The following is a 16756-nucleotide window of genomic DNA, read 5'->3' as shown; positions in this document are numbered from 1 at the left end:
AGGAGCTTAAAAGACCGAGGCAGCTTACCAGTGCCTCAGTTGAGGGCATGCTTGGGAGCAACAGGTTTTATGCTCCAAATGCTGTTCAGAAAAACCTGGCACGACTGATTCACCACATGCCCCCATCTGCAACCACTCAGGCTGAACCCACTGGTTCTGGCAGGTCACATTTTGAGGAAGGGGTTCAAAGCAGAAATCAGAGTTCAGCACACCCTTACATTAGTGAACAGAAAGGATTGGGCAACCTTTTCTTGCCCCTTGCTTGCCTTGAAGCGCTGGCCTGTCATTGCTGAAGGGCACAAGCTACCCTGAAATAAAGCTGTGCTGCTCTAATACATACATGAAGCAGATTGTTTCTTGCTGCTAATGGAATACCAAAGCTGTTTGTCAGTGCCCTGACCCAGGCACCACCCCTGGGGAGCTTTCTGGGAGTGGGAGCCCTACAAAGAGCTGCACCAGCCACCCTCAGCCCAAGTGTTACCTGGAGTGAGGAGGAAAGGCCTCCAACACTGCCCAGTCCATCAGTCCCTCAGTGCTGCTTGCTCAGTGCACGGGCGCTTGCTCTGATCAGAGCTCTGCCTCTAAAACTGTGGAATACGGCAGCATTGGAGGAAAACATCACTCCCACACCCACCCATTGATGAGGAATTGTTTAATACCACCTTGTCACTAAATGGACTGGGGAGGGGGAAGACTTTTAAAGGCTTGAGAAAATAGCTCTACATTGCTTGAAGAGCCATTTTTGTGGAAAAATCTTAACTGTACACACACAAGACCACCTACATATCCCTCCCTCTCCTCTCCCTCTCCCAAGTGTGGTCATGGAGTGGACCCTGGGATCTCATAGGAGTTCTCACCTGGCAGATGCTGATTTCCCTGGGTGTTAAATGCCTTCCTTGCTCAGCCAGCCCACAGCTCCCATAGGGATGAGGCTGGGGCATTTCCTGTCACGGGTCTGGCTGCTGGGTTTAGGATGTGCTGGCCAAACAGAAAAGGGGGATGTTGGCAGAGCAGATCATCACTTTCTTGGCAGTAAATCTTTATCAGCCAAAGCATAGTAAGGGTGAAGCAGGATTGCTGTTGAAAACAGTGCAGGGAGTCTCAGCTCAGTGGTAGTTTGTGATCTGTGGGATTACTGACTGCAGTGGGCTGGAAACCCCCCTTTCCAAAGGGCTTGACACAGTTAGACAAGCCTGCAATGCAATAAGGTAGTTGGAGCAGCAAGAAATAGGAACTTTGTCAGATTCATGACCAGCGCTTTAACCATCTTCACTGTTGCGTCATCCCAAGGATGATGTGGTCTCTCTCCTGGGGAGCATTTGTACACCAGAGGAATGTTTTAAAGCAGTGTAATTGGCTTTCTTAGTTAAAACCTCAGGGAGAGGCCAGAATACAAGAATCACCTTCAAATTCAGCAATCCCCATTTTAAAGTGCACCCTACTGCAATTTATTGTAAAGTAAAAGATGTACAGTTCTGACATTAAGATTGCAGCTTCAAAATTGAATGCCATATATTATGTGAAGCACATTTTTTATGAAGTAACTTTTTATTTTTACAAGACAACTGATTCCATATTTAAAGCATGTATTTGGTGATGACTGCAGCTTTGATTTCTCTAGCAGAGAAACACTAATTCAAGAGCTGTGTTGAAGAAATGCCTTGGGTTGGGAACATTTTTAACCAAAATGCAGACTCTCTGAAGGCTTCAAGGGAGACACACTTTGCCTGAAGGGAGTCACATCAAAAGCTCTGCCCAGCTTTTAATCTACTAAGATTTAATGAAAAACCTTATCATTACACACTTTTGTACTCATATTCAGTCTGATGCAAACCAGATCTATTTGTATTTGTACCCCTACCTACTTCAGTTACCAGCATACATGTGAAATGCTGGATGAAAAAATACACCTTTAAATTCCCATCTGAACTCAAGAGATTAAGTGGGGAAAACTCCTGAAAACTAGATTGAGAAACTGTTAGTGCCCAATAATTTTCCTGGGGGAGGACAAGCTGAGAGGGGCTCCCAGGAGCTACATATTAGGCATGGTATGAACATGAAGATGTAGGGCTTTGGGCATTGTGTGACTGAAAAGTGAACAACTCCTGTCAGCCCCGAGTGCAACTCCTCACCCTGCTCCAAATCACAAGTTTCAACTTGGCCAGCAGCCCTGTGCTAAAAACATCCATTTCTCTCCAACACAATGTCTATAAATGGAGCTAGGACAACTGTGTCAGCAACCACAGAATATCTCAACTTGGCAGGGACCTAAAAAGCATAGGGTGCAACTCGGGTGCCTGGATCCACTCAGCTCTGCTTGCACCTGTAGTGTGCTGGGGCACGGTTGCAGCAGGCACCCCGGATCTGCTGCCTTTGGTCTCACAGTGCTTCCTGCACCAATGATTTCTGCCTCCAGCAGATGGCCCAGCCAGCCCGCAGCAAGCCGTGCCTGGCTCTCCCTGGCAGTCTCAGTGCAGGGAAATGGGATTGCGATCTCTGCTCACTACTCGAGACTGGTACCTCTGAAATCAGCCTAAGTTTAAAATTATACACAAAATTTGTTTTACATACAACAAACTAAATATTCATTAATACTTCAGGAAACAGCAGTTTTGAATTTAAGATGTTTTTAGCAATAGTGGCTGCATATCGATGACTCAGTACTACCACGTCACAGCTGCAGAGTTTTGTGCATGTGTTTTCATGCCCAGCAAATTTATTTTCTGTAGTAACAAGAACCAAAATGGAAAATATGCAGCTAATTCATCAGTTCTGCTTAATATGACTGGTTCTGGTCTTCTCAAATTTACTGGAAACATCACCATGACATATTTCCCCTTCCAAAGATTGATACCTGTTAGGAAAATAAATGCTGTACTAGATGGAAAGCTGGCACTCAACAGCACTTGATTTCCACCTGATAACTTCTGTTTACAGTAAAACTAGATACATACTGAGAATCATCTGTGGTTTATATGAAGTGTTGACTTTCCCTCAGAGAAATCTGTACTATCTGTTACCTTACTGACAAAATACAACATTTCATTAATTGATTATGACCTGTTATGTTTTCCCTTTGTAAGGATACAACCCTAGCTTTTCTAAACCTGATGTAAATAAATTTCAGATTTCCCATGTAATGACTTCTAGTCATGCATGTTTTGAAACTAATTCTTCTAAAATGAGTCAACTTCTCTAAATTCAGCAATCACCAATAACTGAGTCTAGTTTGAACTGAGCCAAACATATTATTCTATATATCATTTGCATAAACTGTACCTGCAAAACTGGGACTCCACAGATTTATTCTTGTACATCTTCTTTAAATTAAGGAACAGGATGAATCAATATTTGCTATGGAATATGGTTAATTTGTCCAAAGTTGTACGTAAGGATGGGAATAAAAATTTGGCAGTGATCCCTCCACCAGTTAACTACAGCTGCTGAGTTTTTTGGGGAAGTATGAAAATGGTCTGTTGGCATTCTAGTGTAATTTTTACTTGAAGAATCATAAAAACTTTGGCAAGTCAGAACTTTACATACACACTAATACCACAAAAATAAGATACAAAAGCCATTTATTCAAAAAAATGTGGTGGTGTCAAATCACATACACAAGCCAATATTGAGCTACAAACACAGACCAAACAGTTCTATAAACAGAAATTGGAGTGTTCATATACCATAGTACCTGAAAAAGACCGTTAATAAAAAGGAGTCCATAAGTATTTAGTTTCATTTTTTCTATATGGCTCCTTGCTGAATGTCTTTGCCTAAGTTAGTGTACACTGAGCCAGAGGTAGAGTCCCAAGTAAAGCATCTAATGCCTCAGGGCTCCATTAAAAAACTTTATTCTTCTAAACAAAAGGAAAGTCTAGTCTATAGTTTTCTGTATGACACTGAAGTAAAGCCTCTTTGCTTGAACAGTACTGCATTCCCAAGTGCTTTTGGCATTAACCTAGATTGAGACTGTGCTTTGTGGAACCACCTCAGTTCTCCTCCCCTTCGGACTCCGACTCTGGAAGAGAAGAGAGTGAAACACTTCATGAAGGTTGCACAATGACACTGATGTGAGTAATTATATAAAAATAACGATATCCTTCCAAAACAAAAATGAAAATTTTCACCATACCTAGTACTTCCTAGGAAAGGTTGGCAGATCAAACAGAGTTAATGAGAAGGAAACACACAACTTCAGGAGATGAAGGTTTACTCCTCTATGGTGGAGCTTTTCATTTACAGATCTGTCACTAAAATTTTCACCATGTTGCTATGAATGATTCTGGTCCTCATTTACAGAGCCACAATATATACTGGAGCTGAGTTTAGTAAAGGATCAGCAATATTTGCTCACTCTTCTAATCTCCATGAGTAGACTGTACCACACTCATCCAGGAAGCACCCTTAAAACTATTTGCTTTGCAAATATCAGTCAGCATCACTGCCCAGCCTATCTAGAAAGGCTAAGTGTTGTTACCCTACATGAGGTATGAAACATGTACAAACCAAATTTTTAAATGATTTTTATAGCATAAGATAAAGTTCATTTAGTAATAGAAGAAGTAGAAGTACCCTAGAAACAGGAATACACATGCTGGTTTTGTAATCTAAAGTTACTTTTCATCATCTTGTATTTCTGTGCTCACCTGACAGGAAAGGGCTGACTGCCAACAAATATTACACCATAGATCAGATTTCTGAGGGCAAACATGGTCTGCATGTTTTTACAGAAACATTTTGTCTCCGTTTGTACTGGACTTTGTAATGAAGGACATCTGGCAGAGAGGACATGCAGGAAAGGGTAAAAATAAAGAGCAGCCAAGGCATACAAGCAGACATTTTTTTTAAAAAGCTTAATTAGACCAAGCTTGCCCATCCAAAATCTAAGTGTGAAAGCACCTGCCATTTTTATACTGCTACCTAAACATGTGAATTGCTGCTAAGTTTTATCTGTTTCTAGTACATATTCCCTCCAAGTTTATAAAGTTAATTACATTAAATGGAATGCAAGTGAACCCTAATAATTCTATCCATATCTATTGCACATGGATTTATCTTCCCAACTGATGGGGAATTCTTTTTCCATGCAAAAAAAGTAACTTATTTAGTAGAAGTATTTTCCTATCAAGAACCTGAGGGAAACCAAGTTAGGGACTAAGGAAACTAGCTCCTCTTCTAAATAACCACTTTAAAGCAGCAAATACAGATCACATAATGTTAACCTGACCATTCAGCTAAAGCCAGTTTCAAGAGCCAGGGTGCAGGCAAGTTCATGCTCTGTGCCATTAAACATGACAACAGCAAAAAAGGCACTGAGACAGAAAACTGTTTGGCTGCAGGTGTTAGCACCAAGGTACTTGACACTGTCATCAGTGCAGAGTTCCTCCCTGCAGAAGCTAAAAGAGTTTGTCTATAGACAAGTGGTACCCAATGAATAAAGGATTTCATTTTATAGGGACACCATAATCACTAAAAAAGCAGAAAGTCTTGTTAGGCTTAGGTATGCCTGGAAACAACCAAAGTGGCCATGCCTGCTGTTTTGTATTTTGAGTCCGGAATACTTCATATCCTGGTACAACTAAAATGTGGAAAAAAAAATATTGTTTTGCAACGAGACTACCATAGTTCTTCAAACAAACCCATACCTTCTTCAGCATTTTGCAGCCACTCCACAAATTTCTTCATCTGGTCAAGAAAAACACTTTTGCCTTTAGCAACATGTGCTTCTTTATACCACTTGAGAATAGCTTCTTCACTCAGAACATCAGCTGAAATACAGATCAGTGTTTGTAAAAAAAAAAGTATTTTTTAGAGATTAGCAGATTTCAAACATGAGAGGAGAAAGATTTTTTTTAAAGGCAGCATACAGTTAATATGATTGCAGTGGAACAAGCTTTGGATGATCTATATTAGGCTACAAATACAGAATATTTGATGCATATAATGGGTTCCAGATGTAATCTATCAGGCTTAAAATAAAGTATCAAATATTGTGCTTCTGTCAAGAAGAGTTCTTTTTCATATGTTTTAAATATACTACATAAGATTGCTGGATAGAGAAAATTGTAATAGTCAGCCTGCACATCTTGGAAATTACCACAGTAAGAATTACCATGCTTTTTCTTGCTGTTTTATCACAGAACTGTGCATGGTTCTAGAAGTCTGAAGTAGCAGATACCTCTTGACTGAACACTTAAAGAGACAGCCAGCATTGATTTTTTGTAATAATTTTCCCCTAAAGGTCTTACATTGTTTTTAGCTAATAAGTTTTAAGGTCACTATTCAGACCACCCATATTAAGAGATTGGCTTGGAGGGACAGCACAGCTGACATTTTTATGTCAAGCATCAGGAACAAAATAGCTGTCAGTGAGGACATGTGAGGCAGAGTACAATTCAGAATTAAAAAATACTAATAAATAGCAAGGACACTTATTGTTACCAACATATGCAAATTTAGGTCTAGCAACAGACCTCTAGCCCCGGGACAAAGCTCTTGTGATCCAGCCAAGCCAAGTATCTCAGAAACTGATGGCTGTAGAGGCAAAATCTGGGATCCACAATGGCATTTTGGCAGTTATGTAATACAAGAGGCAAGAACAAACAACAACATCAACAACAAAAAAATCAAACTGTATTTGTTCTATAAAAAGACTAAAGACAGCTTTCTACACCTAATTAAAATTTCCATTCCTTTTGTCTTTGAACAAACTCCCCTCCCTGCTCAAGATCAACCCATTTATGTACTTCACTGCTTCCCTGAGCTTCTTGGTGCTGTCCCACCCACTGGGTGTTTGCTTGCCAAGGCACCAACCCTGACCATCACCTTCTGCTTCAGCCTAAAGTTAAAACAGATGTGGCAGGGAAGGGAAGAAGACAAACTGAAATAAATGACACTAAAACCCCAAAGCATCTGATCAAACGAGACTGAGGAGACACATTTCACATATGCTGTTGAATAATAAACAGATGGAAGCAACCAGGGAAACGTTTGAACTTAATCAAAACTATTTCACAACATTCAACAGTAACTGAACATGAAATCTCCTTGAAAATTAGGAATTTAATAAGTGTGTGTGACTGGAAATTACCTTGTCTCTCAGGCACGTTTCCAAAATAAAATCTATTCTGCAGTTTACTGCAGCTGACAGTAATGCTGAGAAAATGCAGGCAAAACAGGGACTGAACCAGCTCTACACTTTTTTGCATACATATAAATTTTGTTTAGTGAATCTACAAGAGGGACTAAAAAATTCCACCATCCTCCTGAAATCACAACCTGCCACAATGAACTTCTTTTCCAATGTTACAGAAATGCTGGAGACAAGAAAGAGGTTTTGAACATGTTGCATTAAATACTTCTGGTAGTCCTTAGTAGCAGCTCAAAGGCATTACAGTATTTAATGAATCTGGATTTTAATTTAGCAAACCTGAGAATATTTCACATGGACTCATGAACCTGCAGTTTTACATTAAACTGCATGTGAAAACATTACATTTACCTCAGAGTCCTGAAGTTCACACAACTACATCTGCAAAATTACTCAGGGTATGACACACAGGACAGCCAAAGAAAATCAGGAGAGATTTCAGAAAAAAAAAAATCCAACAACCAAAAAAACCCAAGTAGAGCAACCTTGTCTCGAGCTCAAGCTCTGGGGCACTGTGGGCATTCACAAGTATGAAGCTGCTGTATAGAAGTGCTGAAGCCCATTGCTGCATGACAGGTCACATTATGATACTGTACAAGGAAGCACCTTCAGGTAGGCACATAGCTCAGTTCAAAAGTAATAGGATTCAAGTCTGGGTTTTTTTTTGGTTTTTTTTTTTTTTTAATTTGAAGCCTGTAAGTGCAATAGTTTTGTTGCCAAAGGGGAAACTGCAATTTTTCCCTCCCTTCCCAAAACCCCAATGTGATATAAGCAGCATGAAATCTCACTGTGTGTCTCAAAGATTAAAACATTCACAAGTGTGGAAGATGGAAAATTTGCCTGTATTTAATTCCATGGCAACCTCCTACCCTAACAGAGAAGAACATGCCCTGAACTACAAAAAGGACAACTGCAATGCTCCTTTAATTTCTAAGAAATATTATGTGTAATACATTCATGCCTCCAGTGCTCATAAGGGATGGCATTCTCCCGCCTGCACAAAGATGCTCAATTCAACAATCATGCAGGACAGGGTGCAGGTAATCAACCTCTTAAGTTGCTTCAAAGCAGTGGAAAGGGAAAATGGAAGGAGGAGGAAGGGAAAATGAAGGAGGCGGAAGGGAATGACTCATTTTGTATATATATAGTTGTTCCTCATCAAAGTTGATTATAGATATATTTTAATGGCTGAAGCTGAGCACTGCAGTTTGTGGGCGTGTGCACATAATTTTCACTGCAGTCCCAGGTGATGTCAGCCCCAGAGAGCTGCTTTTCCTGCAGGTGCAGCCAACTGCCACTCAAACCACCCCCAACCAGAGCCTCCAGGGACGTCCCTCATGAAAGGGAGAAGCTGCAGAGCAGAGAGAATGAACAGCCCAGTCTCTTTTCTTCATGGTTAATTGGAAAGTTACTTGAAGTTCAGGTCTCAGCTTTGCACTCAATCACCCAGTTCAAATGAATTTCTGCTTTTAACTCAAACCACATAGCCATGGGCAATGAAGGGAAAAGCACACCCTGGCAGCTGCCAACACAGTCAATCAATCTGCAAAATTCAACTCCATTGCAGCTAACTCAGCTGGGAGAACAGAGCCTTCAGGGGTTCTTTCAATGCAAAGAATGTCACCCACACTACAGTTAAGGCCTTTCTGGTTTGTTTTGGGTTTTTCCCAGGAAAATTTTGCATCAAGTACCACAAAAAGTACTTGAATAATGAAGACATTTAAAGATAATTGTGATCCATCAAAAAACAAAACCTCTGTATGAAGTGAAACTTGAAGATTCCTTTCTTCTAAGTGTTCCCTGCAGAGTCTGAGAATCTCTCAGTCTGCATCATTTGGTTGCTGTATCTTTGTACTGCAAAAGAGTATCTCTGAGGCTTAATTATGCCTCAAACCAGTCCTACTTCACATGTACTTGCAATCAGTTATTCTTGTATTTTGTAAATGTTGTCTTGAATTCTAATGAAAAAGTACACAGAGGCTTTGTGTTTGCCATTCAAAGGGTGAAATTCTGATCCTCATGAAAGGAACAATCATTAATTTCAACAGTGTCAAGATTTCACATTTGAAATTTCAAGGATATACACAAAATAAAAGAAAGGGATCAACAGCTGAATGTGATATATAGCATGTATTCCAACAACAACAGTGCTCATTTTACCAACAGTTAAGGGACACACTGCAACACAGAAGGAACTAGCAAACAACATACATCTTACAATGCAAGCAAGGAAGCCAGCAAACTTACTGAGTGCCACTCAGAATTCAGCAATTCCTATTCTGCAATTGGTTTTTAGATCTTAGTCAAAATGCAGCTGTCTGATAAACAATTGTACTGGCTTAAGGTGAAAACCAGAGAAGCAACATCATAGCTGGGGATCAGTATAGAACTGGACAACTTATTTTTCTCTATACTGTCTCAGGAACCCAAGGGTAGAGTAGTAATAACAATAATGTTAACAAGCTTTAACCAATTACAGAACTGTTTTTGCAAATTATACCTACAAGTCAGTAAGAAGCTCCCGCTACATAAAGGAAAACAGGGCTTGGGTTTATGTCGGGGAAAAAATGGATGCTCCTTGTTTAGAGATGGAATAATAAATAAAAAAATAAACACCACAGACTTTCAAGATCTCCTAGGTGCTAATGAGCCCCAGCTGTCAACATGTTTAGGTATTTCCAGGTCATTCACAGGAAAGTATTCCACGGGCTATTTCATGGTGGAAATATGGAAAGCATTGAGAAGCAAGATGTTGGACATCCTGATAAGAGTAGTCATAAAACTAAATTAGTCAAAGCGTGACTGGCATTAGGTGCCTATCATCACTGCTGACTATTTTTATGCCCAGGAAGCACTCCCTCATAATGAGTAACAAGCAACAAACCGTCCACATTCATGCTGGCACAAAGCTGCATTTTTAGCTGCCCATTCACAGATACTCAGATACCTTTATTTGTCACTAGATTAAGTTCATTAGGGACCCTGAAACCTCTCCACAGGTTGTGCATGTTAAGTGTATGTTACACTCCAAAACAACAGAAAGGGGAACAGGGGTGTCTGCTGCTCCCTCACCACTGACACAGTCAGTAACAGCTTTAGAAGGCCTTTTTCCTCGGCTATTAGAAGATAAACTGTCATTGGGAAGTTACCTAAATAAAGCGTATGTCTCTAAAAAGACTTGATGGCTTGTTTTTAGTGGATAGATATGAACTGGGGAGAAGGAGAGGGTGAAATCTACCAGCAGTGAAACAAAGATAAGGCAGGAAGCATGACACTGCACAAACCACACCATGAGCCACTAAAGCTCACTAAGAGTCATGTAGAAGAAACAGGAATTGAAGGCCTAGTGTTCCCAGAATCTCCCCTGGTTCTGGTTGACAAAGTAGCATGTGGACCTAACAGACACTGTTTAACTCCAAAGCTGCCAAAACCAGACGGAGCTGATGCTCCCTGCATCCAGTACCTAGAAGGGCCCTATGGCAGTGGCTGCAAGCTCAGGCAAACAGTTGCCCCCAGGCAGGAGGTCTGTCAAACAGGGCAGATCCAGCTTCAGCCTAAACAGGGCCAGGAAGGGCTGGCAGCTGTGCTGCTGCATGACTGCATCAGGTGGCATAGGCTGGAGCTGCAGCACGCCTGCCCCAGATATTCCACGCAGGAATACAGGAGCAGCACATATTGGACAAACCATACGGTAGCTCCAAACACTCCTCTAGACATCATGTGAATACTAAACAGTATTGTGGCACCTGTAGTGCTGAGGCTGAAGTCTTCTCAGCTCTCCAAACAAGCCTGCCCAAGTAATCTCCCGAGTCAGAACAAGAACACGTAGGGTGAGCAGAATAGAAGGGAACTAGGTTTTTCAAGCATATTAAGTTTAATATGCAATTCAGTAATTTATTTTCTTTTTGATTTTAGAATGCTTTGGAATTTCAGGACTGCTCTTGCAGGTTAACATAGTAATGAATCTACAAAAATTCTGAAAGCAATCCTACACAAGACTATTTCTGGCTTGACCATCAGTTATGCTCTGAGTGCACAGCAATTATGCCTCTCATTCACCATGTCCGAAGCAAATGTTCTTTTCCAAAGAAAATTGAATAAAGCGATTGCTGCAGCTTGCAGGTTCAAGTTGTTCTACGGTCATTAATACAAATTGTAGAATTTTAGGGCAGAAGGACAAGGTGAATGAAAAATTGCTTTTTCATTTATCATTGAGGCCACACTATATTGAAAGGATAGAAATAAATCCACATGACTCACTTCCTTCTGCCTTCTGAAACCATGAAATTATTGTAACAGTTGGAACTCATTTGCCTTGAACATGTACCTGGACTCAAGACGGGGGGACAAAGATCAATATTAGGTTTCTACTCCTGCTGGTTTTTCTCCTCCAACTATTTATAGCAAGAACGTCAGAACAAACTGTTTGGCACCCACCCATCACACACGATGCAAGACCATTAGTCTCTATGACAACCTGATAAGAATAAACTTGTGAAGAAGTCAATTTCACAATAAAAATGAAATCCATCAAAACTATAGCACCTGCAAAAAACTGGCAGGAAAAGAAGAATAAGAAAAGCTTCTTCTGGTAAGGAGTGAGTAAAAAAACCTCCAACTCCAAACTCCTGCAAAATCCTCCTGCTAAGAGGATTTTCACTCTCACGGTTTCTTAAAAGCAAGCTCTGATCTACTGTTGAAATCTGCCAGAAATTTATAAAAATGTCTTCCTAGAACTGATTTTATACAAGGGCTAAACTGCACTTGAAATGACTGGACAGCGCTTAATCCTGCTCACACTTCTTGAATGGGATGAAACCAACAAAGTTTGGGAGACAAGGCCTTGTTTTGGCTTTTCCTGCTGCCACACACTCCTTTGAACTCTCAAAGCACAAAATAGTCCAGAGTTCAACCAACACAGCCTTCTCATATGCACTACTTGGTTAAACATCATAGGAGAGTGGCTGACACTGAGAAACCAAGCACAGAATACAACAGTGGATTATACACTTTTACCTTTATAAAAGAGTACGACTATCTTCTGAAAGGCTTTCATGAAGTGGATGTTGTCATAACAGTACTCCTGCACCTTCTGGAGTAGGATCAACTCTGACTGGCCTTGAGTGCTGAACACAGCAAGTAGGGGGGCATATTGCTGAAAGGAAGATAGGGTAAAAAATAAAATGCATGTCAGTATACTTAAAAGATAAACTTTTTTAGAATAAATATAATGAATTTCATCCCTGAAAATGTTTCACTGAAACCTTAGATTTACTTGCACACTGCATCTTCTAAAAGATAATGTATTTATTTGTGTCTATACAATGCATAGACACAAATATCCATGATTTTTTGTAGCATGTCCTGCATGCTTAAAGCTAAAATTCAGTACCACTTAGTTACTAAATTCTGTAAAATCAATTTATAAAGCCGACAATCTGGCATTACTTCTTACATTTCACAATGCAGCATTCTGTTCATTCAGAAGTGATGCTTTACAGATGTTCATAACATAAGACATCTCAAGATGAAATACATGAAAAAAAGTATCTAGTTTCACAGGGGTTTCAGAAGTCCCAGGAAACTTAAATAAAGTAAATTTTTCCAAATTAACTGTGATCAACTGTCCTTATTTTTTCTCATTACCACAATCAAGAATACCATGACAGCCTTTGGTAAACAGCAACATTTTCCAAGCACAGTATTAACTGCTAATGTCACTCTGACAAGACAGTAGTGGTACATTTCACAGTCTTTTCCTGGCATTTATTAATATAAAAAAAGAGCAAAAACATATTTGTTATGCAATTTACTCCCCTTATTTCAGATCTTAAAACTAAAAATTACACTGAAGGACCATATTTTTCCTTAAAAGCTAGTGTTTAGATCCATATCTCTCCAATTTTCTGTCATCTTAGCCTCTGATGAATTCAGCTAGGATGACAATCTAAAAATTAAGATAATATTAAGAGCATTTTTCAGAGATGAAGTTAAATTACCTTTGCTCTTCAGGGACCCTAGCCAAATATACATTGTATATTACTATTTCATGTGCTCTTGCACTAATCAGCTCAGCCTTTCTTCCAAATTTTCAGTAACCTCAGTTCAGCATTCTCCAGATGGATGGCAATGACCTGATATCACACAGTTGTGGTCTGAGTGACCACGGCTACTGCTGGTCTTAGTCAGGTGACAAACCACCCATCACACACAGCACTGATGGGCACGTTTAAAAGTACATTCCAGCACCTCTCCACAAAGAGCAAATCCTGAGGGTTTTACCCAATATGGTCCATGGAAATAATTATTAAAACACATGAGAATCAACTGAAAATTAAAAGGCTGTTCCAAAACGTGTTTTGCAATAATTATCAGCTATTTAAGAGAGCATGAAATCACAATGGCAACAAGCAGCTCAGCAGGCCAGCAGTATTTAGTACTTTTGGAAGAAACCCCCTTAAAATGGCTAGATATAGGTAACACCAGAGGCCAAATTTTTCCACTCTGGGCAGGTATAGCCACATCTTTAGAAACAACATCAGTGCTTGGTAAGAGCTCTGAAAAACTTGTTTAGGCTGTGAGTAGCTCTTTTCCCTCTTTTAGCCCTTGCAGCATTGAGCTGGTATTTAGGCAAATTGTAGGAAGGCAGGGCAATATACAGTGCAGTTGGTTTATTTAATACCCACAGCAGAACTCACCCCCATTTACATGTTTGTGAAGTGTTGCTTTCTATAAAGATTATTAACTTCTAATAAAAATCCTATGTTTTCAGTTTGGAAGTTAATTGTCTTCATTTTGCCACATCTGACTTTATCCCCTTCACATTCCTCCCTCACTTCTCAGCTGGTAAAGGCTCACAGTTATGAGTCTCACAAATGACTAAGGAACCTCATTGCGGGCTGAGCAAGTGGCATTATTTTCCATTTGCATCATGTTAGGGAGCAGGGGGTCAGTACCCACACTGCTGTGAAGCTCACCAGAAGCTTGCCTCCAGTGAAAATTGTCTGGAAGATTCTCCTCACCCATGGAGAACATCTCAGCACTGGAGGTGTCACAGCGAGGTTACTGGGACAATGAGGAGCTTATTCTGTGAGATCCAGGGTTGAACAGCTTGTCCTGTCTCCTCCTGAGGTCAGCTCCTGCTGGTCCTGACATATGGACTGCACACATGACTTAACTGCACTGCCCAAGTATGCTGGTTCATGGCTGGCCACCTCAACCCTGCTATTAGGTAGCCACCCATCTAGCAAGGCTTTTTAAGGTCTGTGAACCAGGTCAATACTGTGTTCTGACCCATCTTTTCAGGGGTGTCTTGTGTACAACTGACAGAATCTGGTTAAGTTAGAGACTAGTTAGAGACAGATGTCAAAGCTCAGGTGCTTTGTGAAAGTTACCTGTCACACAAGAATAGAACCAGACAAGAATAAATCCCACCATCTGACATGTCACACATCAAGTATGTGTTCATACACATCCTGATCACAGCACCAGGTCAAAGCAACTCCCCGTTTTCTGGGACATTGACACACACGAGGGAACAGAGCTGAGCTCTGTATCATCCCTAATACTGTTAATACACTTTCTGGAGCTGGCTCATACATTGAGGTAGCTGAGAGCCCTAAGAGAAGGATCCAAGGTCTGTCTCCACCTATCCTAAAAGGAAGGATGTGAAAAATGCTGTTTCATTTTCGAAGACTGAACTGTAAAGAAGCAGCTATCAAAGTCTCAGTTTCTATTTCTATTGCTTCTATTAAAATCTTACCCCTGACTGCAAATAGTAAATACTCCATACAAATTTTCCCGTTTTTACAAAGTGCATGTACCTAGAAAGATACCTATCTTATATAGGCAAGATGCCTTACCTAATTCGTTGGGGTGATGCATAGGACTAAACACCCAGCTAACAGGATTTGTATAAAGCCAGCTATGTTTCTCTTTTCCCAGAGTTCAAATATTCCAGAAAGTGTTTGTTAATTTGCCCTGCACTACTAGACAATAAATCTCAATGGATATTTTGCTACAACTCAAAGAGAGATAATAAAATTTTACATCAGAAGAACAAGAAAAACAATGTCTCTCCTCCTTCTGGAAACTATCTTGTCTTTCTCCTGATATTTGAGCCACTTGAGAAAACTTGAAGGCATTCATTCTTACCATCAAAGACTACACAATATCCCAAGCAACTGGATTTCTAGGATTACTGACTGGGAAACCAAATTCAGACAAAAGGACAGCAGTAGCAGCTAAACCAACATGGGAACACCCAAGTATGGAGAGACATCCAATATGAATAAAGATCTATTTTACCATAAAGAATAAATCCCAGATTGCTTCTGTTTCAAGGCAAACCTCTGAAGCCCTGGCTATGAGGGAGTATTCTCCTGGTCATAGATTACCTGCTTAAAAGACTAAGTCTGCTGAAAAGCTTCTGCTCTCAGATCCAGTGTCTTGCACTACACAATTACTTCAGACTTAGATGAAGAATACCAATGATGGCAGTGATTGATGCTTCTGCATTGGTTTGGTGTTTCTTTTCTATCCCAGGTCCTTAGAGTTTTTGTACCAACATGCAGTGGTGGTACTGCAATATTGCAGCCTGTCTTTCTATGTATTCTGTTCCCTCATCCTCAAGGACAGTAGCTGGATCAGAGAGTAACCACACTGTACATACACACAGTCCCAAGCCAGCTCCTGGCTTATCACTTGACAAGTCACTGAGTATCCAGCTACCACAGCCAACGCTGGCAACAACCAATTCACAGAATCTGGCCTTGGCATTCCTGCATGGATCTATCCAACCTTCTGCACAGCCAGCACAGATGCTGCACTCACCATGCTCCCAAAATGTCTTTGCTTCTGGCAAAGACATTGCAAAGGCAGTTCTTGCAGGCTTACTAGTCAGGTTTACTAGTCAGGTCTGAGCAGGCTGAGTCCCAGCAGCCCCTTAGCCCTGCCGCAGTGCAAGAACCCTCTCAGGGACCTGGCACCCTGGGAAAGCACAAGGAAGAGATGCTCACGCTGTGACCACCTTGGCTTGCCCTGGTACTTTGGGACTCAGAGCACTCAGTGATCTGAACTACCTCAGTTTTGCATCCATTTGACAGAAGTCAGACTATACACAACACTTGGTATGCTCAGCATCAGCCTTCAAAAATCTAAATCTCCTGGATTTAAACAGGTAAAAACTTGTCAGCCAAAGAATGTATTCTGTGAATTCACAGCTTTCTTCTCCTCTTCACCCATGCACGCACCTTTAGATGTTTGAGTGCCTGCTCTGCAACCAGCTCCTCTTTCTTGTTCCATTCCACAGCATTCATGACACAGGTCCAAAGGAGACCAATCACTGCTGGCTCTGGCAGCTCATTTCTTTTCATTTCCTCTTTTACATAAAGCACTACCTGAAGAAGGAAATAAGGGACATTTCCAATGAACCAGAAATGATGCCGACTTTCCAAACACTTGTACTCATTTACAACATCATGGTGTAGAAGTATTAAGAAACAAAATTGGAACAAGATTTTGACCCACCCCTCCCACCTAACAGTTAATGCAGTTAAAGGAAATACATTCTCAAGGATAAATGAAGGAAAATGAAGAAAACTACAC

The 16756-nt window shown here is 40.6% G+C and overlaps 1 protein-coding gene across 2 annotated transcripts in view; it reads right to left on the bottom strand.

Moving 5' to 3' along the window:
- Nucleotides 1–3561: 3561 nt before the first annotated feature.
- BZW2 (basic leucine zipper and W2 domains 2) overlaps nucleotides 3562–16756 on the bottom strand; it is a 56448-nt gene continuing 43253 nt past the window's right edge. For both annotated transcript variants that reach the window (XM_030264756.4, XM_072925565.1), the window contains 4 exons: nucleotides 16402–16548; nucleotides 12167–12305; nucleotides 5646–5768; nucleotides 3562–4018 (listed from right to left, as the gene is read on the bottom strand). In XM_030264756.4, coding sequence (XP_030120616.4) covers nucleotides 3990–4018; nucleotides 5646–5768; nucleotides 12167–12305; nucleotides 16402–16548 — 438 coding nt within the window. In that variant the 3' untranslated portion in view covers nucleotides 3562–3989. The remainder of the gene's footprint in view (nucleotides 4019–5645; nucleotides 5769–12166; nucleotides 12306–16401; nucleotides 16549–16756) is intronic.

The sequence above is a fragment of the Taeniopygia guttata genome, chromosome 2 (assembly GCF_048771995.1).
Source record: "Taeniopygia guttata chromosome 2, bTaeGut7.mat, whole genome shotgun sequence".
NCBI lineage: Eukaryota > Metazoa > Chordata > Aves > Passeriformes > Estrildidae > Taeniopygia > Taeniopygia guttata.
Note: the sequence above shows the minus strand (reverse complement) of the source record. Positions and strands in the feature narration are given on the sequence as shown.